We start from the raw sequence: 22,089 nt of genomic DNA, 5'->3' as shown, positions 1-22,089 counted from the left end.
GTCCATTTGTCTATCTGTGGCCAAAACTATGTACTAGCCAGAAATTATTGAAACTAATTATAGCCATAGTAGAATGATCCTATCAATTATATAAAGAAATTATGGGCTTTATATAATGACAGCAAATATCATTCTTAAGTTTTACAAATTTCATATTCACTATTTCTGTTTTGAAAAAAGTACACTTTTGCAGAATGATTCTTAAATTGAAGTTTTAAAATAGTTATAGATGCGACGAATCCTTCAATGGGGGAAAAAGGAGGATATCACTTCTAAAGTTGACCTGTTATCTTGTGTCTTATTTTTGGAACGCCTTTAAGATTTAAAACAAAAATAATTTCTTTAAATACTTTAAACTTTGAGTTTCACTAGCTTAACTCTTGTGTTAAAATTGAGCAACAAATTCCAGTGCTGTTTCAGTAATTTAATTTACCTGATATATCATGCCCAAAATGTTCACCAAAATCGTCAGTATTTGAAAACATGAAAGTGTACTTTAGGACTAGGACCCAAGGCAATATCTGTCTGGATATCATGTATCGATCTGTAATTATACAATAGGGTCCGATAACTCAATTATCGTTTTATTGTCAAGGTTATGCCTGTTGAATTGTTTTGTACTTTTGTTGTCCTATATATAATATTTGATGAGTGAATATTCTAAAACATGTATATTTTTTCGGATTAACTGGTCATTGCTAAAATTAAGACATGCATGTATGTTTTAGCTCAAAACCTTACAAAAATGTAGGCTGCAGCTTCTTATGTTGAATATTCTGATCATTAATAACCAGTATATGTAATCATAAAAGTGTCCAGGTGTATTTCCTTGCCATCACTCAGAGGTCATTCCGAGGAGCAATGTTATCAATGTTGGCTCTTAATGCCATGGTACTTACACACCATGACATGGGGGTTTATAGCATCTGTGGATGTATTTTTTATTATACAATTATAAACAGAATGAAACAAGATGCCTTGTTGAATGTCCGATTCATGGTAGCCTGAGCTAAGGTAGATGTACTAACCACTAGGAGATCTAAGGGGGGGAGCACCCTTCGCCCCTCCCCCAATTTTTTTTTGTCCAAGTTTACTTTTTAATTATATACAGGAGAAAAAAGGTAATAAAATACTCCCAAATTGCACCATATTGGATTAGAAACTGTCAAATTTTCTTGGGGGACTTCCCCAAACCCCCTCCCAACTTTTAAAACCAAATAATTTTTGGTTCTGAGGGATGGGCGCAAGTCAAAAGGTTATACCCCCTAAGTAACGCCCCCTCTAACATTGAATCCTGGATCAGCCCCTGTGTACCATGGTCGGCTTTCAATGTTTGCTTTTGTATTTAAAGCTTATGAATTGTTCAGGAAGTGAATTTAATTGAATATGATATCATAGGTCTATCATTTTATGCACCAAGTTTTAATTTTATGCACCAAGTTTTATTTTCGTGAATATAAGTCAAATTTGAGAACTACTTCAGGACGTGGTAACACTCTGTACTAAATTTTTATATCTGGACAACAAGAGTTCATTATCTTGTTATTTTTGGTGTGCACGACTATATCCTGACAGTCTGAAAAAGTCCACAACTTTCTGGCATGATTTCGGTATTATGATTTAAATAAAAAAAAAACATCAAACCATCCTGCATGAGAATTTGGAAAAGGAGATTGCATTTTCCATGATTTCCTGGCAAAGTTGCATTTGTATGAAATATTTTATCTATATAAAATTACATCCTGACAATTTGTAAAAGGAGATTGCATTTTCCACCACTTCCTGGCCTGATTTTGGTGTAAGATATTATAATGTCGTGAATGTGTGGGTTCAAATCCTGACGCAACTCACAATGAATGTTTTAAAGTTTTAATAACGTCCAGAATATAATCACATGTATACAGTTCTATGGAACACCAATAGAAGTAATTTATACAGTGTCATCAATGATTCTTGTAACACAAGTGTTTAAGTATTTTAAATTTGTAACACAAATTATTAAACACACTTATTAAACTGTTTGTAGAAATATATATATTTGTAACACAATGTCCTTTATTATAACTTTGGTAATACACACAAAGTCAAAAATAATATTTGTAACACAATGTCCTGACTTTGGTAACGCACAAAGTATAAAGTAATGTAATGGAACACCATACAATTTGAAGTCCTTAATAAAAGTGATTCTTAGGCTTTTATATGAAACATGTTGTTGTTTTACAAGGTTAAGAAATAACAAGATTGTCATAGTCTCACTCAGGCTTAGCTATCAAAACTTGTCTAGCTAAGCCTGTTGCATAGAGATTAGCTAGAACATAAAATAATGAAGGTGCTAAAATTAAAGGAAACATGTAGACACAAGAAATAACAGTTTGTTGAAGAATTAATAACCATTATGAAACCCTTCAGATGTAAAAGGAAATAAATAAAATGTATGAAATATTGCATATAATTTAAAAGTTCTATATTATAAAGAATATAATTGAATTCCTCATAAGATAACAATAATTTTCATACCAAATATCATATATATCATATGAATAAAAGATTTACATCTGAACAGCAAAAGAGACATATATGTACATCTGACTTATGGGACAAAAACATTAAGAACTATTAGATTAAAGATAACAAACATTACGAAGAAAATTTGACTCAAAATTGCTTCATAATAATATAACTAATTTATATAAAATTTAGATAATGTAAATTGAATTTAGTATATACTCAACCAAGTGTGTGTGTGTGTGGGGGGGGGGGGTTAGTTCACAAGCCAAGCCAGGCTTTTTTAATGTAAACTACACTTACAAATCTTTGATCCGAATAAAAATACAACCCCATACTATCTCTGCTAGTGTATTATAAATCACCTATCAGACGGTATTATGTAAGACAGACAGAGCAGCCATCTTGTTGTTCTCAATGTACGCACACTTTAGTGTATACAATGTCTTATACCATTGTCATATAACATTGCCAATGTGCCAGGGTATGTGAACAAACATAATAGAAAACATTTGTACCATCAATGATTATTATGAATGGAATAAGAGAGTGGGGATAATCTGATTTCTGCTGAGAGATTCCAGCCAATGTTTCCACATCTGGTCCTGATGTTCACGCCCAGGGCTTTTACATTGGCCAGAAGTAAAGGAAAATATAACCAAATTCTTAAATTAAGTCAAAAATTTTTAAAAAAAAGTAGTCCAGACCTATTGATTAAGGGCATTGATAATTGTTATGATTAACCACATGTAATAATGTAAATAAAAGTCTGGTTGAGGGTAAAATCCAGAAAAAAATAAATAATAAGGAACCTTTGAAATATTGCTCTCAAGATGAAAAACAGGCTAGGTAATCTGTCACAGAGAATATTATTAAAATTGATCAAGTTTTTAAAATATTGATCAGAATTCTAACCATTTTTTTCTTGACATAGGGAGCAGTTTTATACTTCAGCCTACTTTTTGGCCTGCTTGTTCCTGGAACGTTTGTATTGGAATATTTATTTCATTAATCAATTTCTTTCAAACAATTCAATATTTTTACAAAATTTACATTATTTCTTAAAGTTACAGTTTTCCTATAATGGACCACTTTATTACAAACTTAATATTTGCCAGAATCGCATGGAGAGTTACCATCAAGAGAGATTGACACGGTTTCACAAAATGACTACATTATGATGCATGTACTGCTCATCCATGTACAGAATAGTCTTAGAACTATATATGGAGTTAATAGTTCTGTACATTTCACTTTGTTTTGTTTAAAAGCTAAGAAAGCACAAAAATTGAGTGTTATTTGTTTGTTTCAAAACTGTTTCAAATGTTCAGTGTAATATTCCTTTTTCTGGGCTGTGTTAAACAGCTTGAATATTATTGCTTTCAGGAGAATAAGTGATTAATACAGCTGAATTTCACAACATGTGTGAAATTGAATATGATATGTTATAAACGTAATTATTGTTTTTAATTATGAACATTAACAAAGTGGAATCTGATGTTCTGGCCGGCATCAAAATGATATTACAGCAGTTTTACAACCAGTTTTAATGTAGCGCAGTACATTTTGTATAAAAACCATGTATACATGTGTAAGTGATTGATGTACTGTAACATAGAGACCCGTTGACATGTTGTGATTGTGTTTCAGAGCAAAGACAGCAACCCCATCAACCTTGGTCCCAGCGAGAAGAAAAGGTAGGAAATAGTCACACTTATACTGGTGCTTATCATCGTTCATAACAATTACAGTTGCATTATAAGACTCCAGCAAGCACTTTAGATGTTGTTGCAAGAGAAAACTTGAATAGTTAATGGTCACATGGTTCCATGGTAGAGAACTTTATATTTTCACCAACGAGGTCACAGGTTCAATCTCCAGCAGGTGCCATTTCTCAAGGTGCCTTTCAATTAGGAGGTTCAGTGAACGGCCTGTGCCCTTTCCCTCCAGTCTACCGCCAATAGTGGACACCAGCATTGGTTCCTGTCCAAGAATTCAGCACATTGTACTATAAATAAAACCATTTGCAAATCACTTTTCAATGAAAGGTGATGGAATAATCACATGCATTACAATTTACAAATGCTAAATGCAAAGTTCATTTTTAATACTTTATTGACTTCTTCATAATATCTAAATTGCACTGGTAAACAAACAGAAAATCAATCTGTTAATTCATGTGTTCATTATTTTTTTCCCTATTTTTTTCATTTATCAAAATGCTAGTATGCATTACACTGTGAGTAAAAAAAATCTATGTATGAACTAATATTAAAACAATATATAAATCATTATTGCTTGTGTAAGATGTTTGTATTCTCAAAAACCTGCACAAACTATATTTAACTTTAAAATAAGCAATCAATCTTTCTTCCGTTTGGTGAAGGACATTTTTATTATTCTTCCATCATAATAAGTTATTATGATTTCTATTTTAGGAACAATGTGAACCTTGAATATCTTGCGTGTTCACATCCCATGTTTGCTATTTCTAATTTGAAGAACCTCAAAATCATTCCGTCAGTTTTGTCTGAGAAATTGTTTTTTTCGTCCCAATCATAAGAAAAAGCTGAACACTATTTCATGTTCTCTATACATAAACTAAACTGGGACTTCTTTTGTGTGTCCTAAACCATATACCCTTCACGGAAATAAACAATCACTGTAAGACAATGAGACTGAAGCATGTGAGGTGCGGTACTGAAAAGCAATTTTAGAACATGTGTTCCCGTTTTTCATTTTATATTAATGTAATTGTGAATCAAATACTGAAATATTTCTTGGTTTTGCATGGTTGATTTTCTAAGTAAAATCTGATTTATATGTTTAACTATCTTAACTCCGGCACACCCAATTTCAGTTTGGTTATAAATGTATTGATGCATTCAAACCACATATATACCGGGGTATATTCTTTTCATGGAAACATGCAGCATTTTTGTTTTTGAATTCACTTTGTAACAAAACAAGGATTTATAATTCTAAATGCATTCAAACTGGCTAAAAATGATTCATTGTAAAAGATATGCAGATTTTTTCTTTAAATTCATTCAGATTCTTGTATGTGTGTGTGTGTTGGCCTTTCAAACCTGTTTTCTACCCCCGCATACATGATATTAATGATATTCATGATTTCTTCCATGATCGTATGATATTATTACTTGAGTGTAACATCTTGTCACACTCCCCTCTATAATAAGGCTCTCTATGTTAAAATATATGATACGGTTCATACCTATATTGGTTCATACCTATGTTGGTTCATACCTATATTGGTAAACATCGACAGCAAGAGTTGGAATTTTGTTTATTCAAACTTTTATTTATTGAAGAAAAAAAGAACTCCCATTTGCTGCAGCAGTTGGTATTGATCAAGTTTCTGTTTATACAGGATTACCTTTGTTAATCAATTCATTCATGATTATTTCTGTATTTGGTCGCTTGAGTACTTCTCTATGTGCAATGTTGCATCATTTACGAATGATTGAAAGTCAGTTTATTATTATATCATGGTGATCAAAGTTCTTCATTGTTTTCATCTTTTAAATACTGCTCATCAAAGCTAAATTTATGATGTACGATCTTTTTGATAAACAGATGTTTTGCTTATATATTTCAGTGTCAAGCCGAGTGACTTTGAGTTTCTGAAAGTTATAGGGAAAGGCAGCTTTGGAAAGGTACGGGATATTTATGAAAATTGTTTTCAATGAAGAAAAATGAATCCTGCATGTCTGCTATAGTTCTTAACTAAACAACGACCAACATGGAAAAGAAATTGCATGGTGGGTAATGGTCTTTCTGAGGAACTTTCTGTTGGCCGATAGTGATAAGCAACAATACATAGATAGTAAGGAAAACTTGATTTATAGCTGGTTAAACTTCCTTTTCAATGCCTATTATAAAACACCCATTCATTTCCATTTTCTGCCAATTTCTATTTTTTTAGTCAAGCAAATTTACTGAGATGTCTGTTGAAATAAAGCATTGATAAAAGACAATGTTATTATGCCTTACAAGTTTGTTTCATGTTTTTGAAAGGGATGTGTCAAACCGTGAATATAAACATCACAGTTTCCTGAATAATACCTGAATAACACTTATCCTTATATTGTTGTCTGGGCTCCATTTCAATAAAGATTGTAAGGCTTAAGATTGGTGTCAACTGTGTTTCAGTAAAAAGATTGTAAGGATATTTATCACATAGATTCTGGCCGTAACTTTATGGGTGTACTTGAGAACTCTTAGGCTGGGTGAGGTTTATGTCGAGGAGAACTTTTTAAAATGGGGCCCAGGTCTGTAAGCGTTTTTTAGTACTTTCTATAGAGAAAGGTGGCACTCACTTTAGAAACTGTATGGTGTTATAATAAATTTTGCATTTCTGATTATTTGCCCAAAAGTTTTTGTATGCTTTCAAATCAAATTCTTTAAATAAAGAGATGTATTGATTCCTATGTTTCAATTGTTCTGAAGATTTCATGTTTAGGTGCATAATCATGCAAACATCCAACTAAGTGCTTAAAATGATGTGTAAGAGTTTTCATACTGCATAACACACAAACAAAAGTTAATCCTTATTCAAATGTCAAAGACCTGGTTTAACAATAATCGGTCATTAAAAGGCAAAAAGAGGACATTTGCTTAACCGTATTACAAGTTAGGCATTATGATAAGAATAAATCATTATCAAATTAAGAATAAATGCTTGAAACAATTATTAAATATATATTTGTTGACAGAACTAAGGCATGGAATGTTCAAGAGTAATTTATCTGCATTTGAACATACAGGTATTTGTTTACATTTATATAGAAGCAAAACGCTTATCAGAACTTTGACGATGATACAAGTCTCTAACTCACAATTGAATAATTCAAGAACGGCATTTTTTTATCATTGGGATTAAAATTTCAATAATATTTGCAAAAGGCCTTCAGTATTGGGGTCAAGTTTAGGCCATGATATCACAGTTATTGCCAGTTTACTTACTTAACCTGAGATTAAACCATATTTGTGCTCTCATTCTATCAAGGTCAAGGACCCCCTTGTGTCCTTAATGATAAACTTCCATGTACAAGAACTGATGTTATATAAAAGTTGAGACAATGATGATATAATTTCATTTTAAATGTTAAGTTTTTGTCAACATACCGTAAATTTTCTATTAAACGTGCATGCCCTGATATGCACGCCGGGGGTCTTTTTGTGGGTCTTTCTAGTTCTATGACATTAACGATGAATACCTTAACCTTAAACTCCATAAAAGGCAATAAATTTCGATGACATTTTTTTGACACCTGCTGATGTCATGCATATAGGGAATACCTATTGAACACAATGACAGTCACAATGATAGTGCCAACATGACACATTCACTAAGTCTTGCAGAGCATGTTTAATAGGACATGTATGGTAATTGTACATGAAGGTCATCAATGTTTGTCCCCAACAATATAAAATCATGACCCTTTCAAACCCTTGGAATCCAGGATCATATTCTACTGATTTGATATCTTAGTTGTGTAAGGAACAAAATTCTCATTTAATCAACTTTGTAACATATGCATTGCCAACCCTTTCTTCTGAAAGGTGACATACACAGTTTTGTACATGCTACACTAATTAGTTATGTTGTTTTTGTGGTATTTTTGGTTAAGTCAGTGAAATAATCAAGTAATATAAATGATGCATTGAGCAAAATTTTATGTTGAGTCCACATAATTCACCACATATATTTCCCCCTGCCTTTAGGTGCTCTTGGCCCGGCACAAGAATGAGGGAGGAGTGTACGCGGTCAAGGTGTTACAGAAACAGGCGATTATGAAACGTAACGAGGTCAAGCACATTATGGCCGAGAGAAACGTCCTGCTCAAAAACATCAAACATCCATTCCTAGTCGGTCTTCATTACTCATTCCAGACGCCGGACAAACTCTACTTTGTCCTAGATTACGTAAATGGTGGAGAGGTATGTTGGAATATTTTTAAGTGTTTTCCAGAAATTTCAATCATCATTGTAATTACAGAATAATTAGAATGTTGATTGATGTTCCAAAGTAAAAATTACATCATTTATAGCGAACGGCATGTATTAAAAACAGTACTGAATTGTACATTACGGTACATGAGATCCACTGTGGTCAACCACATTCTTCGCTTTCCTGTGTCTGCTCACCACTTAATTAATGAACATGAATATCAATCAGTTCAAAGAAACCCGGACATTTACTTCAGTGTATTTAACTGTAACATCAGACAATCCATTAGTTAAGTGCTTGCTGATTTGTCTGGCCTGCAGACAGCCATTTAAACAACTGCTTAGGGAAAAGAACATGCTAATCATGTAGAAAGTACTTTTAAGCTTGGCTTTTTTTACAGATAATGTGATAGCCTGTAGTCAGTCTTTATGTAACAAACATTAGTCATATCTCAGAAACTTTTAAAATTTATTTTAATGTTCTGGTAATGTTTGATATTAAAGCTTATTTTGCCCTTAATGTTTCAGCTATTCTTCCACTTGCAACGTGAGCGCTACTTCTCCGAGAAGCGTGCAAGGTTTTATGCAGCGGAGATGGCAAGTGCAATAGGCTACCTTCACTCCCTTAACATCATCTACCGTGATCTCAAGCCAGAAAACATTCTCCTAGACTCTACAGTATGATCACATTAGTTTTATTATTTAATTCATGTGATGTATTCAATCAACTGTTAACACTTTTTCTCCTTTGGCAACTTACTGTACATAAACAGATTGGGTTATCCATATAGCAGATGTTTGGTAGGAGAGAATTATAATCAAAGGCACATTTGCAGTTTACTTTTTGCAATCTAATTTTTGCCTAATTCAACTTTTATTCATTCAAAAGAATTACAACTTTATGTTGTGGCTGAGTTCAAACAAAATACAGACTTTGAATAGTAGGTAAATCTGGTTTAAAACCACAATAAATTTAAGTTTCTTTTAGTTGAAAAGTTTAATCACAAATTTGTCACACTTAAAAGACGTTGACATCTGACCAACAAAGGATTCTTATATAAGAAAATTATGGCAGATTTATGATGAACTGAGCTCAAACCATCTCTCTTATGTAAAAATAGAAAGATCGTATCCTTGAGCACTCTATTTTATTATTTTCGGCATTTTAGCTGACAGTGAACCTGAGTTATGGTAATGTCGGCATTTCAAGCGGAATGTGAAAACAGAAAAAAGAAATGTTAATGAGAGTAACTCAACACTGTTTCCGGTATACTATAAAGATAAATAGATGAAGAGAAATATGCAAAATCTCCTTAATTCATTCAGCTTTTGAAAAAGTTTCTGAACAAAAATAATAACATCTGAAGCAGTTAGCAACTTTGAAATACAATAACTTAGTCTCTTTACAAGTAGTATAATAATTGTACAGCAATAGAATATGGACTAACACCTCAAACTCTTTTATTGTAATCCTCTTTAATTGTACTGTCATTGATAGGATAGCACCAATCAATTGATGTCTGTCTGGCTAGTGTTTGCAACTTTGTTTACAAACATCACATAAAACTGAACTGGACCATTGTCTGACATTTTTATGAGTGTAACAAGAAGGAACACGGGAAGCCTTGTGAAATCTCTTGTTAAAACAATTGACATGCCAGTGTTCCAGGCTGCCTTTCTACAAAATTTATATCCCTCATATATTTATATTGTTCAGCCATATATAGACAAAACCAAGTGCCATTTAAGTGACAGCACCACCATGATCAGGTTATTTGCTACTTCATCCATTCTCAAGACAACGGTATTTTCAATAGCTGTATTCTCCTCAATGTATGATCTCTGTTAAGATTTATGATGACATTGAAGCCTTGTATACTTACAACTAGTGTGGGACTGTTGTAGGTTGTTTTGCCTTTTCATTATTTTACAAGACTGAGGCCTGCTGTTGGCAATGTTACTTATAAATGCAGAGAACTGTTTGATCAAGAGGGGTTGTACGTAGGAGAGATTTTCAACAGTAGTACTGAAAGCTGCAATAGTGATGCAAATATTGCGTATATACAAAATTGATCCTAGCCTTTTAGCTCACCTTAGCCTATTAGGACCGATGATTGTCCGTCGTCCGTCGTCTGTCATTTGTCCACACTTAGTTTGTTAACACTCTAGGGGTCACATTTTTGCCTCAATTGTCACAAAGTTTGTCAGGATGTTTGTCCCAGTAATTACTCGGACAAGTTTGAATATGGGTCATATGGGGTCAAAAACTAGGTCACAGAGCCCTTGGAAAAAAACCTTGTTAACACTCTAGAGGTAACATTTTCAGCCCAAATATCCTGGAAATTTGTCAGAAAGGTTGTTTCGATGATTTCTAGCTCAAGTTATAATATGGGTAATCCGGGGTCAAAAACTAGGTCACAGCCCAAATATGGAAATACCTTGTTAACACCCTAGAGGTAACATTTTCATACATGAGAGAATCACCTGTTATTGCCCTTTAATTATTAACAAGTCTATAGCACAAAGTTTTACTGAGGTGAGCGATATAGGGCCATCTTGGCCCTCTTGTTTTATGAAACAACCGCCAGGACTACTTGGGTGTTAAGTGCCCCCAAGACTACTAGGGTGTTAAGGGCCATCAGGAATACTAGGGTGTTAAGAGCCCCCCCCCCCCCCCCCCCAGACTACTAGAGTGTTAAGCGCCATTAGGAATACTAGGGTGTTAAGAGCACCCCCAGACTACTAGGGTGTTAAGGGCCATCAGGAATACTTGGGTGTAAAGGGCCCCCCAGATTACTAGGTTGTTAAGGGCCATCAGGACTACTAGGGTGTTAAGGGCCATCAATACTTCTAGGGTGTTAAGTGTCTTTTTGGTGATGCTTAAGAAAAACATATTTTATTTCTTGTCAACTTGTACGTGAACCTGTATTGAAACGCAGGTTACTAGGTCATTACCACGCTTTAATTTTATAGCGTCATAAATGACAAATATATACCATCTTTCAGAAAGGTTTTATATATCTTTGTGGATGAAAGAAGAAATAAAACATGGGTTGTAAACTTCCAATTGACTTGAAACTGGGGCTGTAACCTGAAGAAGGAATTAATTCAACTGTATTTGGCCTTGGTTTTCAAGTTTCGAAATAATTAAGGGAAAGCAATTTGTTCTTTAAGAAAGCTGCTTCCAAGTATTTAGAAAAAAACATTGTTAGATTTTCAGTTAACAAATAAAGTTGGCAAACTATTCAAAATATGAACATTTGCAGATTGTGCCTTGCAAATCTGTCGTGGTAGTCGTTGAGGTCAAACTAGAGATAGTATCAAGTTGAAGAGCCTTGGCTTTGTTTTTGTCCCTTATCTATTGAACCAATAACAAGAAGCTAGAGCATTAATTTGCTTTATTTATTGTGCATCTATTCACCTACAGGCATGTTAGTTATGGAACGGTGTCCTTGACAACATGGTATAAAGCAGTCACTCCACCCACTAACCTGGTGATTGAAGCTGAAGTGTTTGTGTATAATTCAAGACTCACAGTGTAGGTGCAGTACTCTTATATACTTATGCACAACTGAAGGTGTTGTCTCCAAAATCGGTCATTGATTGGATATCAAGTTGACCATCAATCCAATGTTACCCAGGGCAATCAGCTTTTCACTTTGGTTAATGAAGCATACAGGAAGATTACACTTTATCAAAATAACCATTTGCTTTTGCATGAATTTGCATATTGGATGCTGAAATAGCAATTTTAGGCTATATTAGGGTATTTACTTTGGTTTAATGGGTGTTTTGTGTGGCTTGAAGCAAGGACAATGGTCATTAACCCTTTTTGAATGGTCAAGCTCAGGTGTTTTGTTTTGCTTGGAGCAACGACAAGGCCATTCACCTGTTGGAGAATGGTTAAATGTAGGTAATGATGGTCAAGCATAGCTAATTCACTAAGTGGCTGATTTATATTGTGGGTCATATTTGGTTGCTTATAAAAGCACAATTTAAACAGCCCATTTTAGTAAATATTGTCATGTGGAGTTGAAGCTAAGACTGATGAGAAGCTTATATTCATAATAAAGCCTCTATAATTAAGCAGGCTTACTGAGACATATTATGTCCTTTCACTTGATCTAACATAAAGTATGTCCTTTAAAGGGACTCACTCATGTTTTGGCACCAAATTCTTTCTCCTGGTTATGCATCTAAAACACCTGTATTACTTCTATTTTACTCTTTGATTCCAAAATTGCAGAGTTAAATACACTTAAATGACTGTATAAAACAATATTCCAGTTTAAGTGGGGTGCAAACTCATGCCAGAACAGTCAAGGGAATATTAGAAAACTGAAAACAAAACCTCACGCCCACAAAGACTCATACACACACACACACAAGGATAACTTGACCTTAATGCCTTCTGTTGAATCATATTACTAACACTATTCAAAATTGTGTACAATATTGAGCGTATTTTAACATTGCTTGAAGGGTACAAGCCATCACTATCTTAGTTTTTAACACTCTTAATGGTTTGCAACACTTTATTTCGTCATACAAAAAAAAGTGCATTTTACAAAAACATGAGTACCTTTTAATAGATCTTACATGTTTTTGCAATTTAATGGTTGCGTCGTTTTTGTCTTTTTGCATGCATTAAGTAAATCTTTATGATTTGTAAGCACCCATGTGAGACCTATTTTCAGTTAACATTCATGGATCGAGTGATGACAGAATGATTCGCACATGGGTATTCCACTATATATACCTGATGTTTTAGGTTATATTTGACAGTAAACTGAGCTTTATTTGTAACAGTTGACCTCACAGCAGAAATAATAAACGCCTGCATAAATTAGCATCATAACTTTCTGCCATAGTGTGTTAGTATATCAGTTAGGACATTCTAATACATTCTATATTGTACACGTTCAACACCGTTTTATTTCTAAAATAGGAAAAGAGAGAAAAACAAAAGCATCATTATGAAGCGTTATCTTTAATTGTCAGACGGATAAACTTCGATCAGAAGTGGCTAGATCAGGTTCACGAACGTGTCATATCACAAAAATTCTGTCAGGGAAAAATGATTTGGTCTTTTTTTTAGAGGTGATGGGGTTTAAGCTCAAGCAGAGATATTGGACAAATGGCAAATATATCACCTAGCAACTATAATCCATGATAATTGTTTGTAGGTGAAATATTTGTCATTTGTCATTGGTAATGATTATCATTATTGTGCCAAGATGTATGTTTTGCTTCATGTGAATATCCCATCTGACAATGGTTCCATCTCCAGATGATGCAGTATGATACACCATTGCTGTATCATGCATATTTCGGTACCTCTGTCTCCCTAACTCCTCGGTTTGTATGTTTCCAGGGTCATATCGTGCTGACTGACTTTGGTCTGTGCAAGGAGGGAATCGAGGGTATGGGGACGACCACGACCTTCTGTGGAACACCCGAGGTATGTACAGTATATAGAAACTGGAAGTCACCAGCTTACAGTGCATTTGATAGATGTTTGCAAAATAACTACTGAAGCATGTTGAAAACAAAATAATGACTATATCATTGCATGTTTGAAATGCTCTGTGCTGTATCTTACTGTCCTACTTGAATTAAAAAAGAACATTAAAGGGGCTTGATAAATATTATTTGTGTCATGGAAAAACTGTTCATAGCTGCCAAATTTCCAGGTATGTTGTATATTTTCATTAACTGGATGTTTGTGATGCTATCTATGTAGCTATGAAAGGTGTCAAGAGTTAAATTGCTGGATGTTTTTATTTCAGTTTGACATGACGTTCTGTTTCTTGTGATTGCTATATTAATCAAATATTTTGCATCATCATTCAGTTGAAAGAAATGAATGTGGCTTTTTAATGATGAATGCATGCCACAAGCACAACAGTTTTAACTTTCTCGAGACAATACTATATAATATATTGCATTCATGAGTTGACTGTTAAATATCATTCCTGTTTCAGTACCTGGCACCAGAGGTGTTGCGGAAGCAGCCATATGACAAGACAGTAGACTGGTGGTGTCTGGGAGCCGTCCTGTATGAGATGATGTATGGACTGGTGAGTACTGACTACCTTACATGAGTGTACAGGAGGGGAGGGGCTCCCATTATTAGCTGTATGACCAAGTGGTGTCTGGGAGCCGTCCTGTATAAGATGATGTACAGACTGGTGAGTACTAACCACCTTATGTGAGTGTACAGGAGGGGAGGGGGTTCCATATGTAGCTGTATGACCAAGTGGTGTCTGGGAGCCGTCCTGTATAAGATGATGTACAGACTGGTGAGTACTGACCACCTTACATGAGTGTACAGGAGGGGAGGGGCTGCCATAATTAGCTGTATGACCATGTGGTGTCTGGGAGCCGTCCTGTATGAGATGATGTACAGACTGGTGAGTACTGACCACCTTACATGAGTTTACTGTATGACCAAGTGGTGTCTGGGAGCCGTCATGTACGCGTTCATATACAAACGGTTGGGTACTCTATTTGACTATCAAGGGGCCAGTGGAGGCACTCTGACAACACAATTTAAATGGTGATATGTGAGAGCATTTTCATTCAAAACAAATGTACATAAAACATCTGAAGACAATGTTAATTGATAGAGAGAAGTGACACATGAAGTTTCCAAGTATTTGACATCCACACTGATGATTTTCTACTCATTACTTTTAACGTCGTTTTTAGCATTACAGTAACAAAATGAATTAGACTAATTAGAAATAATCACAATTAGTAGTTGTTTTGTTTATGTATTGATTACACTGAATCTTTTTTCTTGTTCTGCTGCGTTAGCATTGACGTCATCATGATTGTGAAATTGACGCAAAACATTTTTATAAAGAACTTAATTATCTCGTGTGAGCAGCATGATAGTTATAAATAATATGAGGATGGAAAATTCTTGGAAGAAAAGCTTTAGAGCTGCAAATTTGACAAGTTTTCCATAATAAGTTAAAAGTCATGTTTGTAAATCATTCAAGCTTGCTGAAGACAGGACTTTTAAAAAACGTCATCATGTCAAAATTGATATACTCCTTTAAGATGCTTTTCATTTCCTGAAGGTTTTTTTTTATCTATTTAAAATGTATTTTATTTCATAAGTTGACAAAGGAGGAAACTATACATAATTGGTGTAGTGCTACATTGTATGTGATAAATAAATGAATTGTAAAAATAATGTTATAAATATACTTTGTAAATAGACAACAAACATGGCAACATCTATTACCACAACTGTAGTACAATGAATACGTTGTAACACCTGGTGTCACAAATATAGTACAAAGAATTAAACCACCCCCTTCTGCCCTTTTTCTATGTAATCTATATTATATGTGCTGCTTTTATCTAAAAATGGTATGTTTTGCTTTGACTACCAGAACATGAAAAGACATGCTTATAATACTTATTATACTATTATGAAAGTGTAGGGTATATGTCTGACATTTGCCTTTTTTTGAAGGAGAAATATTTTTAAAGAACTAAGTAACAAAGAAAAGCTGAACATTGACTGGTAACAAACACTATCAGTGTATGGCGGTCTATTTGTGTCATGTGTAATTGTTTTCAATCAGTTTCTTAAAAGGGCTAAAACCATATCCTGGTTCTATTTTCAGCCTCCGTTTTACAGTCGAGACACAGCGGAAATGTATGACAACATTTTGTACAAGCCATTACGACTGAGGACAAATGTGTCTGCAGCAGCACGATCACTGCTGGAGGGGGTAAGAAACATAAACCACCTTACTTGACAGTCTGTTAAATGATAGTGTGTTCACAAAGGAAAAAACAACTTATGTTCTGTCATTTTCATTTCATTCATTTCCAAGGTTTTATATGTCAGATAATGAAACAAAGAAGAGTCATATAGGGTAATGAATGTAGGACTAATAAACGGTTCATGTAGGGTAATGAATGTAGGGCTAATTAAAGAGTCATGTAGGGTAATGAATGTGAGACTAATGAACAAGTCATGTAGGGTAATGAATGTAGGACTAATAATAGATTCATGTAGGGTAATGAATGTAGGATTAATGAAAGAGTCATGTAGGGTAATGATAGAGTCATTTAGGGTAATGATAGAGTCATGTAGGGTAATGAATGTAGGACTAATGAAAGAGTCATTTAGGGTAATGATAGAGTCATGTAGGGTAATGAATGTAAGACTTATGAAAGAGTCATGTAGGGTTATGAATGTGGACTAATGATTGAGTCATGTAGGGTAATGAATGCAGGACTAATGGTAGAGTGATGTAGGGTAATGAATGTATGACTAATGAAAGAGTCATGTAGGGAAATGAATGAAGGACAAATGAAGAGTCATGAAGGGTAATGAATTTAGGACTAATGAAAGAGTCATGTAGGGTAATGAATGTAGGACTAATGAAAGAGTCATGAAGGGTAATGAATGAAGGACAAATGAAAGAGTCATGTAGGGTAATGAATGAAGGACAAATGAAGAGTCATGAAGGGTAATGAATGTAGGACTAATGAAAGAGTCATGTAGGGTAATGAATGAAGGACAAATGAAGAGTCATGAAGGGTAATGAATGTAGGACTAATGAAAGAGTCATGAAGGGTAATGAATGTAGGACAAATGAAAGAGTCATGTAGGGTAATGAATGTAGGACTAATGAAAGAATCATGTAGAGTAATGAATATAGGACTAATGAAAGAGTCATGAAGGGTAATGAATGTAGGACTAATGAAAGAGTCATGTAGGGTAATGAATGTAGGAATAATGAAAGAGTCATGTAGGGTAATGAAAGTAGGAATAATGAAAGAGTCATGTAGGGTAATGAATGTAGGATAATGAAAGAATCATGTAGAGTAATGAATATAGGACTAATGAAAGAGTCATGTAGGGTAATGAATGTAGAACTAATTAACTTATCATGTAGGGTAATGAATGTAAGACTAATTAACGAGTCATGTAGGGTAATGAATGTAAGACTAATGAATGAGTCATGTAGGATTGTAGGGTAATGAATGTTAAACTTACATGTAAATACAAACTGACCTTTTTTTACCAAATCCTGTTTTAAAAAGATACACAGATGTCCTTAAAGCATGCATACCATTGGATTAAAAACAGCTATGTTAATAGCTCTGATTTAATCCTGTTTTATATATACTTACGGACATGTTTTAAAAGCATTTTTAAAGCATTTTATTTGTTTAAATCATTAGTTGTCATAACAATTAAACAACTCTTTTCAGTACTGTTGCATTTAGTTCACATTGCACATTTTGACAAATTTTGGAAAGTTCCAATACAAAAATGCAATACAAATGCTTTATTCAGTAGAATTTAGTCAAGTTCCACCAAAATATAAATGAATGACATTTTACAGTAATAAAACATATCAGTTTTATTTGACATGTACATAATCAGTCAAGCTGTTATTTTATTATGAGAAACCCTCAATAACACTCGTTTCATGATAGTTCTTATGTTGGAGGTGTCTGCTTCTCGCCAAAGGTCTTAATGCAAACCTGACCAGACCATGGCCTATTTGCCTCTCAAACCATTTTCTACCCAGTTAACAGCAGGATTCAAATCAGCTGAAAGCTGAGTCAGCATTAACTAAGCATCCTGTCTTGTCCGTTACAGTTGTTGCAGAAGGAGAAAGAGCAGCGTCTCGGGTCGAAGAGAGATTTCCAGGAGATAAAGACGCACAGTTTCTTCGCAGACATCAACTGGACCGACCTTGATGCCAAGAAAATAGACCCACCCTACAACCCCAATGTGGTAAGTCTTCTTATTCCTTATTCTGAGCTGGGCTTCTTATAGGGCTTAAATAAGCCTTAGTATGCCCATGATTTGTGACGTTGACTTCTCTCTTGATAGCATTGATGGCCCGCTGTGAGTATGAGGTGATAAAAGAAATACCATTATTATTATCATTATAATTATTTTTATTATTGCACAAATTCTTACATGTGCTCAAATAGTTCAAGTTCATTTACTATGTGTTTATCAGTTAGTTGCATTTCAATGAAGTAATACTCTCAATTGAACTTGGCTGGTGATTTACAAAAAACATATTGGCATATGGTTTCTTTTGATTTTGCCTGCCTGCTCATATTCAGGTTGCCTGTTTACATTGGCTTATCCCAGAGTTTACATAGACCAAGTGTCTGTGCAAGTTGCTAAAGATTAACATATGATCTTTGATTCTTTTTATCTAATATATTCTACATAAACAAACAAGGCATTAACTTTTGTTTTTGTAGGTTTAAAAGGTTTTTATTTATCAAAGGCTTTAATTTAATTAGAAACAAATTTATCATCAAAGGGAAACAACTTGCAAAGTATTATATGTTATTTCACATAGAGTTATCTACCTTCCTTTTCTGTGTTTCAGAGCGGACAGTTGGATCTGAAGCATTTCGACCCGGAGTTTGTGAGAGAACCTGTACCAGGTATGTGTACATATACCTGTATGTTTGACCATAGCTTAATTTTTTTTGAACACAGTGAATGAAATGGCAAAACTTTTTGTAACATTCTTTCTTTACACTTTTCCTTAAACTTAAAACTAAGTGCTAATCATAACTTCTCTTTTATCAATTTTTGTCAATGAACTGTTTTTACTTTTTATCCCACCAGCTTCAGTGGGTAAGTCCCCTGGACTGAACAAGCTAGTGAGTGCCAGTGTGATGGAAGCAGACGGAATGTTCCAGGGCTTCTCCTATGTTCCTCCTGCAGAAGATGCCTTCAGCTGAGAATGCTGGGATACGGCAGGGAATTGTGGGTGATATTGACACTATGGCATCATGGGAAACAGGACACTGGAGGATTATGGGGAAAAATGGAAATGTTGTTGTTGAGACTGTAGTATTTTGAAGCCAGTGAATACTGCAACAGTTGACATGAAGTCTGTGTACGTAAACATGCAGGAATAATGACCTTGATTGGTCATGAATTAGTAAACTTATGTTGTTGGTCATACTTTTAAGTGAAAAAAAACTTCTACTTTTTTCACATGTATGTTTGTAAATAGAATATGCAGTTTGACTTAATGTTTATAAAATTTGCAAAAGAAATTGTGGCAGTGTTAAATCTACACTGACTGAGTATTTAAAGAAATAAACATATTTACCAAGAGGTAATCTATGTCTCTATGCAAATTTCACATTGATTCAAAAAGCTTTTTGACATCATCTTGATAGTGTGATGTTATTTGTTTCATTTTGTTAAAGATGTGTTTATCAAATGGCCGAAAGATTTTCAAATGTTTGTTGCTCAGAGTGATGGAATTGAGTCAAGTACATCAAAACATGTGCCCCATAACTGTGCTGTATGTACTCAGACTGTGGCTCTGTGATTGGAATCAGGACTTTATTTGATGTATTATAAATGTTACCTGCATTGTGTTTATAAATCTTTGTTTGGACACTATGCAAGGAAATACAGCAGCATATGCTGGAGTATGCTAAGTCAGTATTCAGTGTTTATATGAAACTTTTGTATGTAATTTCAAAAGCATATGCCTGATATGTTCCCAGTTTGTTTCCTACTGGCCAGTTATGGTTTATAACTATAAACATGTTTCTTAATGTTTTGAACGAATAAAAATATCAGTGGTAAAGGTTAATCAAACATTTTTGTTCATGCGATATAAACAGTTCTCACTTTTATATCTATACTGTGTTACATAATTATACAGATTTTTATTATTTCATTTTCAATTGTTGCAGAAACATGGGCCATTATAGCTGGAAAGATAATAAAATAGGATTATACGTTTATGCTCCAAAATTTATGCTCCAAAATAAGAAGTTATTAGATGAAAACAGGGTTTTAAAGTTTAGGATGAATCCTGAACCAGGATTACAAGCTTTTAAGTTCAGACTATTGTACAGTTGTTAAGATCGTTTTTGCTCGGACATTGCATCAAAATCAGCAGGAAGTACCTTTATATAATTTAAAATCACTTTGGTAAAAAATCCAAAAAGTCTCTTAGTCACTTTGAGCATGAAGCAGTGATATTAACCCATGGTAAAAAAAAATTCAGGCGATTGTTTTTTCGATGACAACATTGCACTTTTAAAATGTCTTGTATTTAATGAGTTCAGAACGGTATTATGATAACTAGAAAAAAAAATCCTAGTATATCCATTAATGTATGTCTTTAAACTGGTTATGCTTAATTGCTAGTCTGTTGCATTAACATAATGTGATATGGCTGACATTAACAAGTGCCCTTCAGGCATAAGAAAAAAGACTTTTCTGGTAACTGTATAGTTTACTTATATATTAAAAATTTAACTTTCTTCTGTTTTGAAATTAATGCAATAATTAATTTCGTCTTGTTATTTAAGATCTCAAGGCAATCATTACTTAAACTCCAGTCACCAGTTACAAATAGCACAGACTGCGATGTGTTTATGTAAACACACAAAGATGCATTTTATAAAAGACCCATTATCATTAATGTACATGTTTTTCATGTAGGTTTTGGCTGGAGTTCATTGAAAACATACTATGACATACTTACTATGTGGTCATTGTCATCGCAAACGAGACCTCCATTTCATTCATTGTTTAGACTTGACATTATTTCATTTTTCATGTGAATTTATTTTTTATGTAAGAGTTAAATTTTCATGCTAGTGATACTTTAAATAGTCTTTCAAATATCAAAATAAAAATACATTGGATGGAAATTGCAGTACCATATTTCTGCATTTGTTCTGATAAAATTAATGGAATATTAATGGCCTTAAGTTAAACCTTAGTGTCATGTAATTTTGAATCATTTAGGGATTGAAGTGTTTTAAACCATGTTCATTATTGTATTTCATGATTGTTCATGAGTTTGTGTTCATGATTTCAGGTGAGCATCATTCTGATGTGCTTAACTTATGTATATAAAGACGTCTGTATATATGTTATACAGTATCATAGAGAATATTACTTATTGTTGATTTTACATTTGTTAAATGTGATTTTTATGACTTTTAACAATGGATTCATATATACAATTATTGTACTCAATCAAATCATTGTCGAAGCTTATGCGCTACATGTACTCCTGAGATGGACAGCAGGTGCAAAATACATGAACTCCTTTCTGGTCTTTAGTTTGGAATTGAATTTAATAATGTTTGATATGTTTAGTGTGTGTTATTCTATCTAAAAACTCTGGCATAATGTCAATGTGTTTCCTCCTTAAATCTGAAACAATTTTTGGCTGCGTAATGATTTCTTTTATATTAAGAGAGCAAAAATATCTTGCACTGAATATAATCCCTTGTCCATCCCTTCAGTGTGCATACATGTGGTGTAAGGTAGACAACTGATGTGTTATTGATATAAAAACCAGGCTTATGCTAGCCACAGATGTAAAAAAGAAATAAAAATGAAATAAAAAATATTAAAATGTTAACACAATTTGATTTTTGTTTACTGGTTAAAAGAAAACAATCATATGGAAACTGTACATATCATTGAATGACTACTTATGCATTTACTGTATACATGTAGGTAAAAAATACCGTTTTACAAGTAATATTCAGGGCCGGCCACAATGCAAAAGTGGGTGGGGAAGGTCAAAAACTAAAACGTTTAAAAAG

The 22,089-nt window shown here is 33.8% G+C and overlaps 1 protein-coding gene across 3 annotated transcripts in view; it reads left to right on the top strand.

Annotated features, from left to right (window-relative positions):
- LOC128213407 (serine/threonine-protein kinase Sgk1-like) overlaps positions 1-21,907 on the top strand; it is a 56,695-nt gene extending 34,788 nt beyond the window's left edge. For all 3 annotated transcript variants that reach the window (XM_052919062.1, XM_052919063.1, XM_052919064.1), the window contains 10 exons: positions 4,159-4,205; positions 6,128-6,185; positions 8,257-8,472; positions 9,010-9,159; positions 13,856-13,942; positions 14,466-14,561; positions 16,125-16,232; positions 18,122-18,259; positions 18,876-18,933; positions 19,121-21,907. In XM_052919062.1, the coding sequence (XP_052775022.1) occupies positions 4,159-4,205; positions 6,128-6,185; positions 8,257-8,472; positions 9,010-9,159; positions 13,856-13,942; positions 14,466-14,561; positions 16,125-16,232; positions 18,122-18,259; positions 18,876-18,933; positions 19,121-19,236 (1,074 nt within the window). In that variant the 3' untranslated portion in view covers positions 19,237-21,907. The remainder of the gene's footprint in view (positions 1-4,158; positions 4,206-6,127; positions 6,186-8,256; positions 8,473-9,009; positions 9,160-13,855; positions 13,943-14,465; positions 14,562-16,124; positions 16,233-18,121; positions 18,260-18,875; positions 18,934-19,120) is intronic.
- The last annotated feature ends 182 nt before the right edge of the window (positions 21,908-22,089 follow it).

Source organism: Mya arenaria, chromosome 13, assembly GCF_026914265.1.
Source record: "Mya arenaria isolate MELC-2E11 chromosome 13, ASM2691426v1".
NCBI classification, from domain to species: Eukaryota; Metazoa; Mollusca; class Bivalvia; order Myida; family Myidae; genus Mya; species Mya arenaria.
Note: the sequence above shows the minus strand (reverse complement) of the source record. Positions and strands in the feature narration are given on the sequence as shown.